This window comes from Vigna angularis, chromosome 1 (genome assembly GCF_016808095.1).
Source record: "Vigna angularis cultivar LongXiaoDou No.4 chromosome 1, ASM1680809v1, whole genome shotgun sequence".
In the NCBI taxonomy this organism is placed as follows: domain Eukaryota; kingdom Viridiplantae; phylum Streptophyta; class Magnoliopsida; order Fabales; family Fabaceae; genus Vigna; species Vigna angularis.
The window spans coordinates 6,583,423-6,594,922 of NC_068970.1; the positions used below are offsets into that span (position 1 = coordinate 6,583,423).

Here is an 11,500-nt window from a genome sequence, read left to right on the forward strand (position 1 = left end):
AAATAGGTAAAGTCCTTATTTAAAATTTTAAAAAAATCTCAAAGTTTATGTTAGTATTAATTACATTAAACATAAAAAAATGTCTTAAAAAATTTAAAAAGAAATTTTAAATAAGATCATGATAAAAAAGTTTTTCATTTTCAAATTTATTTTAGATCTCTCGATAGTTCTAGAAAGAGTGTCAAATTTAGTTTTAGTTTCATTTGCTATTAATTTTTATTTTATTTTTCAGTTTTATGAATTAAGTTATTGTCAACAATAACTTCTCAGATAATATGTTGATTATATAATTGAAATTGGTATAACTACTCCTAGTGTTAGAATTCAGAAAATAATTATACTAAATGTTCTAGAAGCAGGAAACTAAAATAGCCCAGGAAATCGAGAATCGAGAAATGAGAATTTCCAGGTCACCAACCTGTGAAAATTGTTTTTGATCTTCGATAAAAGTATTAGTTAATTAAAAAAACACAAGATTGTTGAAAATATTAAATAATAGAAACCATGTACTGTGTATGGCGGTGTCTCCTTATATAAATTTCATGCAGAAACGCGTGAAATGATTGGTGTGGGCGTCCATTTACAACAACAAAACTTACTACTTTTTCATTCTTCACCAGCTGTCTACAACTAATTCAAAAGTTCACAACCTACCTTTTTCTCACTTTCCTCTTATCTACCAATCTCTCTTTTTTTCTCCTATAAATACCATTCTTTGCAGTATCAACCAACATTCTCACAAATAACCAAAAACAATTTCACTCAGTTTCACACAAAACAATTCTGCATGGCATTTTCAAGACTTTTACTGTTAACATGCATTGTTGGGTATTTTCTGATTGCCTCTGCATCCAATTTCTATCAAGATTTTGAAATAACCTGGGGAGATGGTCGTGCCAAGACACTAAACAATGGCGACCTTCTTACTTTGTCTCTTGACAAAGCCTCTGGCTCCGGCTTTCAGTCAAAGAATGAATACCTTTTTGGCAAAATTGACATGCAACTCAAACTAGTCCCCGGCAACTCTGCTGGCACCGTCACTGCCTACTATGTAATAAGCCTACGATTTATCATTCATATTGTTTCTAAGTTTTATCTTTTTAGAAATGCTAATGGGAAATACTTGTGGTGCTTAATTTCAGCTGTCTTCAAAAGGAGCAACGTGGGATGAGATTGACTTTGAATTCTTGGGGAATTTGAGCGGTGATCCTTACATTCTCCACACCAACGTGTTTAGCCAAGGCAAGGGTAATAGGGAGCAACAATTCTACCTCTGGTTTGACCCAACTGCTGATTTTCACACCTATTCCATCCTCTGGAACCCTCAACGTATTGTGTAAGTTTTTTTTCTAGATGGTTTCACCCAACTACATGTTTTGTTCTGTTTTGCTTTGGTTTCAAACTTGTGATAAAAGCAACGCGTTGAGTCTGTTTGTCAATTTTGTTCGATTTCAGATTCTCTGTGGATGGAACTCCAATAAGGGAGTTCAAGAACATGGAGTCAAAGGGTGTTCCATTCCCCAAAAACCAAGCAATGAGGATATACTCAAGCCTTTGGAATGCAGATGATTGGGCCACAAGGGGAGGGCTTGTTAAAACCGATTGGAGCCAAGCTCCATTCACGGCTTCATACAGAAACTTCAATGCCAATGCTTGCACTGTGTCCTCTGGAACTTCTTCTTGTTCAAACTCTGTCTCTTCTCCCAATGCTTGGCTCTCGGAAGAATTGGACTCTACTAACCAGGAGAGGCTGAAGTGGGTACAGAAGAATTACATGATCTACAACTATTGCACCGACGCCAAAAGATTTCCACAGGGCCTTCCTACAGAGTGCAACACTGCCTAATTTTTCTTATCAATCCTTTCCATGCTCCACTTTCTTTTTTATTTCTTCTGTTGTACTTTCCATCATGATCAATTCTTTTATTCATTGTAAAACATTGCTATCATGATAAGTTTTCTTAAATATTTGCATAAGAAACTTGCCATATAAATCGTCTATTTAAAAACGTTATATCTTTATAGAAGTCATGTTAAAATACAATTAATTACTATAAAACGTTCAATAATTAGAATTAATGTTGTTAAGATGGGTTACAACCTCTACATCAATTTGGTCTATCACAAGTTCGGGTCAGGTTTGAAAAAAATGAATTTTTTTATACGGATTAATTTTCAATCCGGTTCACTTAGAACTCGACTCGCCTGGAGAACTAGGTTGACTCACCAACTCACTTAATTTAATTAACACTTATTTTCATTGTATTATAGATGGTAATAAAGAAAAAGATGTTTCAAGAGAACAAAATATTATGAATTTATCCATTATTCAATATTATGTACAAGTGACACAAAAATAATCAAACTTATTTGTTTGTTTTTTGTTTTTGCTTTTGAATTATATTTGGATTGTATGATAATTTTTTTTGAATTGTTTTTCAAGTTTCACATATGAAATTTATTTATATTTAAATTACAAAAAAAATGTAAATTTTTTATTAAAAAAATTGTAATTAATGAGTCAATAAACGAAGTTTAACCCACCAATCCATGATAGATATGGTAGTGTTTATATTTTTTTAACTCGCTATAAGTAAATCAGATTGAGTTTGACTCACTAGGTGACCAACTTATGGTGAATCGGGTCGAATTGAACTGAGTTACCAGTTTTAACAAATAATTAATCACCTTAACACAGGTTAATGTATAATTTGCACACATTACCTTATTAAAACATAATTAATATGTTTTTCGTTATCTCTTTAGATTTTAAGTTTATTGAGATAATATGAGTAGATTAATTTTACATTATTCAGACTTTTATACAATGTGACTATTCAAATACCAAGTTTTCGATCAAAAGCTATTACACACGGTGTTAATTGAATAATATTATTAAGATTAATATTTAAGATATTTATAAAAATGTTGTTGAACATTGACTGAATACTAATATTCTTTGAACTTTTATCGAATTATATATTATTATAAAATAAAAACTGGTTAGAGGGAGTTCTAAGTGTTGACATATTCTTTTTCCAAATTAAAATGCATGGAACCTATATTAAGTAGACATAAAGTCAGTTTTTCGATAAATTGACATCGAAAAAGGATATAAAGTTTTACCTTATATAATTCCATTATGTAAAATTGAATTAAGTTTTAAATTTATCTTAAGACTATAAAAAATTGTCTTTATGAAACATTTGATATATTTTTTTTTATGTAAGAGAATGTGTTAAATATTTCATATTAATTAAATATAATATCAATTTATGGTATATAAATAAATAAATTTTTTATTTTAAGAATCAATTTTATAAAATTAATTTAAACTTAAATCTATTTTATAAAATTATATTCCGAAGAGTTGTTCAAATAAAACACATTTTCTATCTGTCAAAAGCTTATTGTATTACTAGGAAAATTTCTGAATAGTTTCCAAACAATATTATTACAATCCTTTATTTATGATAAGGGATAATAAGAAAATAATAATAATAATAATATAATAATAATGAAATAATACACGAGAATCAACGCAAAATCTAAAATTTAAAGTATTGATACTTGTATTTGTGATTGCTAATAACTTTTAACACACGAGAATCAATGCAAAATCTAAAATTTAATGTAAAACTAATTAATTGTGGTAGTTAAAAATTATCACGAGGTTAAAGATAATTTACTTTAAACACTTTGTCATATTTAAAAAAGAAAAAATTAATATCTTTTATAACTTAAAAAGTTTTTTATTTCTCTCAATATTTAAAAGGTTTATTTGATGTTATTTAATATTTTAATTTTTTTCTTACTCACTTCCTATTTTATTTAGGAAAAGTCAATATAGTGTTAAATTAGTATTGACACACATATTTAAGTAATTTTAAGCTTCTTTAACTTTAATGTTTTTACTTTTATTTATGTATTTATTTTTTACTTCCTTCAAAGATATTATAAAATACAATAAATAAAAATAAAAATAACGGTAGAATGACACACATTTATATTCATTTAATATATATTATAAAAAAAGTTATTTTTTGTATTTAAAAAATAAATAAAATGTTAAAAAGAATAGTATCAAAGAAAAAAAAATATAGTATCAAAATATTACTTCTAGTAAAAATAAGAAAACAAGAGTTAAAATATCCAAAATTATTGACACATGTCATGATCTAAACAATATAAATATTAATTTAATAAGTTTATCACCACTCATTTTAAATAAAATGATAATTAAACTAAAGAAAAAAATGATGAAATCAGATTGAATAATCCTATAATGTTTAATGATCCTCAAATATTGAAAAAAAAAGTATTATTTATGCAATTGAAATAAAAGATTAAAAAGGGGAAGTGATTAACACAAATCAACGCAAGGGCTTGGTGGCGGTGCTGGGAACATTCTGTGGAAACCCACATGCCCACTTTACACCAACTTTGCAAGCTGGTGACTCCTTATAAAACCAAAAGCGCGTCCTATGATGCAACCAAACCACTCCACTTTCTCACACAAAACGAGTATGACACTCCATTTCTAATACTTTAATGTTTTCTTTCAACTATTCTTTTAATGCTTGCACCTTCCTCTGTTGCTTCCACATCTTTCAACTTATAAATACCAATCCCACTTCTCTTCTCTGCCACAGACATTCCTTCATCCTTCCCTCATTCTTATTTTCAAATCAACCATGTCATCTTCAACAATAATTATCCTTTCTGCATTCCTATTCTCCTTTTCCATTGCAGCTTCTGCTGCCAACTTCTATCAGGATTTTGAAATAACATGGGGAGATGGCCGAGCCAAGATACTCAACAACGGCGACCTTCTCACTCTTTCTCTTGACCAAGCCTCTGGCTCAGGCTTTCAGTCCAAAAACGAATATCTGTTTGGCAAGATTGATATGCAACTCAAGCTTGTACCTGGAAACTCTGCTGGAACTGTTACTGCCTATTATGTAAGTACACATCCAAAAACATGTTGAAGTTTTGTGCTAATGCATTCCTTCATGCTAGTCCTCTTAAAATCCCATGATTTTTATTCTAATTTGGTTTTGTGTGATGTAATACAGTTATCATCAAAAGGGTCAACCTGGGATGAGATCGACTTTGAATTCTTGGGGAATCTGAGTGGTGACCCATACATCCTTCACACCAATGTGTTTAGTCAGGGAAAAGGCAACAGGGAGCAACAGTTCTATCTTTGGTTTGACCCAACAGCAGATTTCCATACATATTCCATTCTCTGGAATCCTCAGCGCATAATGTAAGCATTTCTCAATGATCATACATCCCTGACAACGTCATATTTTAGTTTCTCAAAAGGTTTGCCTTGAATTATGTTACTGAATGTATGGTGGTTGACACATGTTTCAGCTTCTCGGTAGATGGGACTCCCATAAGAGAATTCAAGAACATGGAATCAAAAGGAGTTGCATTCCCTAAGAATCAACCGATGAGGATATACTCTAGCCTTTGGAATGCTGATGACTGGGCAACGAGAGGTGGTCTTGTGAAAACTGATTGGAGCCAAGCTCCTTTCACAGCTTCTTACAGGAATTTCAATGCAGATGCCTGTGTCCATTGGGGATCATCATCTTCTTGCAGTTCCAATTCTGGCTCCTCCAATACCTGGTATTCGCAAGAACTGGATTCAACAAACCAAGATAGACTGAGTTGGGTGCAGAAGAATTACATGATTTACAATTATTGCACTGACACCAACAGATTTCCTCAAGGCCTTCCCCCAGAGTGCCAATCATCATGATTTCCTACTAATAATTCTGCTGCAAACAAGTACCACCACACAGTTCTTCATTCTTCCTAAGCCTATTATTGAATTCATTTTCACTTGTATGAACGTTGATTCTTTGATTCTTTGGTACATGTCCATTCTTTTACAAGAATAGGAAAGAAGCATCAATAATACTTTTCTTCAATCCTTTACACTCTGCAAATTCTAAAGTAACACGTTTGTCCTAGTTAATATTCTTTTGTCGATTCTTTAATGGAGTAATTGTCAACTGACTTGAAAACGGCCAACAAATTAACCAACAACTGCCTAACTATACATAACCATGAAATAAGATATTAATGTCAAAATTTTAGACGTATTCCTTAAGTGCTACTGTAAGCATACAAATAGTTTTAAAAGTTGAAACAATAATTATTTTGAATACCATCTTCAATTTCTTATGTTATTTATTTTTCCCTTATAGTTATTGTATTTTTTTAATAATATTTTTTTACTTCATCATTAGTTCCTGTTTGCGACTTCTTCTTTTCACTCTTCAATGATATCTTTTTCATCTGTACCCTTAGACATATGTTTAGTGAAAATATTGCACAAAAAATTGATTTAGGAGGAGCATGGCAATGTTGACTATGTTGTGACAAATTTGGTGGAGATCATTTACAATCCAAGGATCAATTTATGACTCAAAGAAATCATAGGTTAAAAGGGAATGAGTCAATAATCAAATATCTAGGTCTTAAATTTGTTGAAATGCCTAGATATTAAAAAAGTTCTTTTTAGAAAGATGGAGTGACACACTTTTTGTAATCAGCATAAAATCTTGTGAACCATTCTAAAAAAGCCAAAATATTTAATCAACTATTGAATATGGCGAGAGGAAATGTTTAACCACTATAAATTCAAATATAGAGTAAAGAATTCATCCCATATTAAATAGAGATAAGTGTGATAAATAACAAGCAAAAGAAAATTTCACAAACTCATTTTGAATTGAAGATGATATTATATCTCTTATACGTGAGGTAATTCACGACTCGAATCATTGTTCACAACACTTAATTTATTTAGATTGGAAAAATCATAGGATTTTATGAAATTGTATAGTGTTACTTAAATTCATGGTCTATCGTATTTATGAAGAAGCAAATAAAAATTGAATCCCAACTCTTTGCAAAATTTGTGTAAGTCAACAGTGTGAAAAGAAGTAACGACTAAATTGTTAAAGAATATTAAGTGGTAAAAATATCATTAATTATATATGTAAAATCATTTTACTTGACAATGCTTTAATTAAAACTCCAAATTTATTTTCTTAAAAAATTTTATCATCTAATCAAAAAGTGAACTTGACTTACTTGTTATCTAACCCCTTTTTACAGTACCAGGAACCAACCCATGTGAAAATTTTATTGTTCCATAATACATTATCCTTGTGCACATTAACTCTTTAAAAACTATAAACTAAAGATAAAGAAATGAAGAGATGTTACGCTCACTATAACAAAACCGTTATTTTATTGTAGATATTTTTACATCATAAAAGAGCACGAACGGCGAAGAAACATAGAGATATGAAGAAAAAAGTAATAAAAGAATGGTTTTTTTTGTATCACTTGTTGTGGGTATTGGAAGATCGAAATCCAGTTCTAGGAGTGTGTGCATTCAAGTGGAAGGCCTTGAGGGAATCTCTTCCTATCCTTACAGTAATTGTAAATCATGTAATTGTTCTGCACCCAGTTCATCCTCTTCTGGGCAGTTGAATCCAGCTCTTGTGATAGCCATGCATTAGTGGCAGGAGCAGCAGAGGAAGGAGAATTTGATTTACATGAGGATTTTCCTGCATTCCAAACACAAGCATTGGCATTGAAGTTCCTGTAGGAAGCAGTGAAAGGAGCTTTCGACCAATCAGTTTTGATGAGTCCACCCCTTGTGGCCCAATCATCAGCGTTCCAAAGGCTCGAGTATATCCTCATGGGTTGGCTCTTCGGAAAAGGAATCCCAATTGATTCCAAATTCTTGTACTCTCTGATGGGGGTTCCATCCACAGAAAATCTGCAACACACAGTTATAGGAGACAGAAATTAGTGACTGAAACAAATGATGTGCATCGAAGAATTGTAGTAGCTTGCAATTTTATATGTGAAGAAGATTTGTGTTTTTTTTTTTTTTTCCATCGGCTTGTAGAAGATTGGATTGGGTGCTGAGTGCTTACACAATGCGCTGGGGATTCCAGAGAATCGAATATGTGTGGAAATCTGCAGTTGGGTCAAACCAGAGATAGAATTGCTGCTCTCTGTTACCCTTGCCTTGTGTGAACACATTAGTATGAACAATGTAAGGATCACCGCTCAGATTTCCCAGGAACTCAAAGTCTATCTCATCCCAAGATGACCCTTCTGAACGCAACTGAAAAGAGAAAAACAAACAATATTATAAGTCTCTGTCATTGTTAGGTAAGAACAAATCATGCAAATGCGGTCTCCATGATTTATGAAATGGAACTTACATAATAAGCAGTGACAGTGCCAGCAGAGTTTCCAGGAACGAGCTTGAGCTGCATGTCGATCTTTCCAAACAAGTATTCGTTCTTGGACTGGAAGCCAGAGCCAGAGGCTCTGTCAAGAGACAGAGTGAGAAGATTGGCGTTGTTGAGAATTTTGGCACGACCATCTCCCCACGTAATCTGAAAGTCTTGGTTGAAGTTAGCAGCAGCACTGAGAAGAAAGTAAGCACTTAGAAGGATAGGAAGAAGTGGTAGGCTAGGAGAATTGGTTGAAGCCATTTGAGAAATGAACAGGGAAGGTTTGCAATGTTTAGTGGGAAATGAAGCGTTGATGTTTGCGGTGTGATGAGACGATGGAAGAGAGAAGAAGGTATATATAGTGAGTGAAAGTGAGGGTGGTTGAGATTTGGAGCAAGTGGGAGAGGAAAAGGACACGTGGATAGATAGTTGTATTATGGTAAGAAGAAAGCTGTGAAAAGGTTGTTATGAAAGCAAGTTGTGTCGTGTTTTGATTAATTTAATAATTTGAGAAGGTGATATTGGTGGCAGGGGATCACGCGGGTTTACGTTGCTTTTCCCGAGAGTTGATAAAGTAAGTGTAAAATAATAAGATAGGGTCTGACCCTAAACCCAACACACGCACATCTTTAAGGAACCGCCATCATGCTTCATTTATTTTTTTATTCTTTTGTTTGCATATATCAAATGTCACTCACCTAATCCGAATACCACCGGATTAGCTTCCCAGGTGCTCACTGCTAACCAGATTTACATTTTATTTTCCTTACATGGATTCTTCTTTAACTTTATTTTCTGGATTATAGGGCAATCGACTCATTGGTATCTTCACCCACAACTAACAAATTTTGAAATTTGCCATGAATTTAGATTCTTCCTCTGTCTCACAAGATGAATAAAATTTGAAATATTGAGAGAAAAAAATAATGAAAACTCAAGAAATATAATTTATATTAACGTACTTTGTATCAAAAAAGTATTTTAATTTATTATGAATGTGAATAATTTTTATTTATTACGTTGAATTTGATATATTTTTTGTTAACAGTAATTTAAATAATAATATACTAACTATTATTTAAAAAATATATTTCAAATTTATTCCTACAAATTAATTTTAAAAATTTAATTTTCATTTTCATTTTAATATAATTTTCACTATTTAAATTTATATTTATATCAAATTTTTACAAAAATAAATTAATAATCATTTATTTTATTAATTAAAACATTTTTTAACATACCTATTACATCATTTTCAAAGTATTAAAAAAAAATCTTTAAAATTTTTCAAATCCTAATCCAAACAATACCAAAATTCCATTTCCATTTCCATCTCCAAAGTCCATTCACTCAATTTCTCTCACATTCACTCTCGGATCTAAACACAAGTTTTCATTTGGATTAAGATGTTAGCAATTGGTGGTTAGATTTTGGAAGAGTTCAAATGGCGGTGGAGAGTGTATGATCCTTAAAATTTAGGACACTGTTATTATTATTAGTTTAGCTGTAAAAGCGTTTGCCTTGGCTGTCACTTGGCGGTGTCTCTCTTCCAAAAGGAAACAACAAAATGAGATAGGGTTTGTGCAGCTAACTCTGTCAAGTGCAATGTTTCAGACTCTCTCTCACCATGTCCCAAACTTAGGGGAGAGGGACCAACCGCGTCTCTTCCAACAATATCTAATCTTTTTGTTTCTGGATAATAGCGAGCACCATCTGTGAACTTTCTTATTCACAAAAGCTACCCAACTGTGTCCAGCTTTGCTTTACAAATTGCATTTTGGCATGCAGTGCCTCACATTGTCCTCACCTCACCAACCAACATACTTATAAATAACATCATCAACCATTTTTCATACACATACTTATCCATTCAATCACTACCAATTGCTGAACATCTTTCACTCACTACACACTATAACTGCTTTTGGAGATGGCTTTAACTTCTTCTTACATGCTTTTATTCCCCCTTCTAGTGATGATTGCCTTTGCTGGTGACTTCAACAAAGACTTTGATCTCACTTGGGGAGATGGCCGAGCCAAGATACTAAACAATGGAGAGTTGCTCACTCTGACACTGGACCAAGCGTCTGGTTCGGGATTCCAATCAAAGAATGAGTATCTCTTTGGGAAGATTGACATGCAGCTCAAGCTTGTCCCTGGAAACTCTGCTGGCACTGTCACCGCCTATTATGTAAGTTCTTCCTTTCACTTTGTTATATCATGCAACAATAATAGAAATAATAATTCGTTTATACACTCAGAGTTAATGATCTGAGTTTGCCTTTTTGTTTTGCAGTTATCTTCAAAAGGATCAACTTGGGATGAGATAGATTATGAATTTCTGGGGAATCTAAGCGGTGACCCCTACATTCTTCACACAAACGTTTTCAGCCAAGGCAAAGGGAACAGGGAACAACAATTCTATCTATGGTTTGATCCAACTGCTGATTTCCATACTTACTCTATCACGTGGAACCCCCAGCGGATTATGTAATTCTCACCACTTTGTTTCCTTTTTCTTCTCTATCCTATGGTCCTGTCCTTAACATGATTTCTTATGTTCATTATTCAGATTCTCCGTTGATGGCACTCCCATTAGAGAGTTCAAGAACTCAGAGGCTATTGGGGTCCCCTTCCCAAAGAATCAGCCCATGAGGATATACTCGAGTTTGTGGAATGCTGATGACTGGGCAACAAGAGGTGGACTTGTGAAGACAGATTGGACACAAGCTCCATTCACAGCTTCCTACAGAAACTTCAATGCTCAAGCTTGCATATGGTCTTCTGGAGCATCGTCTTGTGGTTCGAGTGCTTCTGAATCCACCAGTGGTTCTTCGTGGCTTTCGCAGGAGCTGGACTCTGCAGGCCAACAGAGGTTGAAATGGGTGCAGAGGAACTACATGATATACAACTATTGCACAGATGCGAAGCGTTTTCCACTGGGTTTTCCTCCCGAATGCAACATCTCTTGAGAGAAACACAAAGCGATGCATACTTTTATCTTATGTTCTTCTAGGATCAGAGTGTCATTCCTATATTTGTGTATTTATGTAGCTATTATACCTAAATTCTTTCATTTGTTCGTTCCCCTGGTGGTCTTCACTGTATTAACAGCCATTTTTATAATAGAAAATACGTTCTTTTCTATAATACTTTAGAGCTCGTATCGTGGTAGCTACTAAAATCAGCATAGCATCTTCTAGAAGTTCAAATTTGTT

At 33.0% G+C, this 11,500-nt stretch overlaps 4 protein-coding genes across 4 annotated transcripts; 3 read left to right on the plus strand and 1 right to left on the minus strand.

The window, feature by feature from the left end:
• The first annotated feature begins 595 nt into the window (after positions 1-595).
• LOC108322194 (probable xyloglucan endotransglucosylase/hydrolase protein 23) lies at positions 596-1,981 on the plus strand. Its single transcript, XM_017554210.2, has 3 exons — positions 596-1,051; positions 1,143-1,336; positions 1,456-1,981. The coding sequence occupies exons 1-3, from the start codon at positions 788-790 to the stop codon at positions 1,844-1,846; spliced, it is 849 nt and encodes a 282-aa protein (XP_017409699.1). The 5' UTR covers positions 596-787; the 3' UTR covers positions 1,847-1,981.
• Positions 1,982-4,402: 2,421 nt separating this feature from the next.
• LOC108322127 (probable xyloglucan endotransglucosylase/hydrolase protein 23) lies at positions 4,403-5,951 on the plus strand. Its single transcript, XM_017554115.2, has 3 exons — positions 4,403-4,961; positions 5,076-5,269; positions 5,380-5,951. The coding sequence occupies exons 1-3, from the start codon at positions 4,695-4,697 to the stop codon at positions 5,768-5,770; spliced, it is 852 nt and encodes a 283-aa protein (XP_017409604.1). The 5' UTR covers positions 4,403-4,694; the 3' UTR covers positions 5,771-5,951.
• Positions 5,952-7,256: 1,305 nt separating this feature from the next.
• On the minus strand, positions 7,257-8,716 carry LOC108322125 (probable xyloglucan endotransglucosylase/hydrolase protein 23). Its single transcript, XM_017554113.2, has 3 exons — positions 8,265-8,716; positions 7,971-8,164; positions 7,257-7,810 (listed from the first exon to the last, which is right to left on the minus strand). The coding sequence occupies exons 1-3, from the start codon at positions 8,538-8,540 to the stop codon at positions 7,405-7,407; spliced, it is 876 nt and encodes a 291-aa protein (XP_017409602.1). The 5' UTR covers positions 8,541-8,716; the 3' UTR covers positions 7,257-7,404.
• Positions 8,717-8,903: 187 nt separating this feature from the next.
• Positions 8,904-11,432, plus strand: LOC108322126 (xyloglucan endotransglucosylase/hydrolase protein 22). Its single transcript, XM_017554114.2, has 3 exons — positions 8,904-10,473; positions 10,579-10,772; positions 10,855-11,432. The coding sequence occupies exons 1-3, from the start codon at positions 10,213-10,215 to the stop codon at positions 11,252-11,254; spliced, it is 855 nt and encodes a 284-aa protein (XP_017409603.1). The 5' UTR covers positions 8,904-10,212; the 3' UTR covers positions 11,255-11,432.
• The last annotated feature ends 68 nt before the right edge of the window (positions 11,433-11,500 follow it).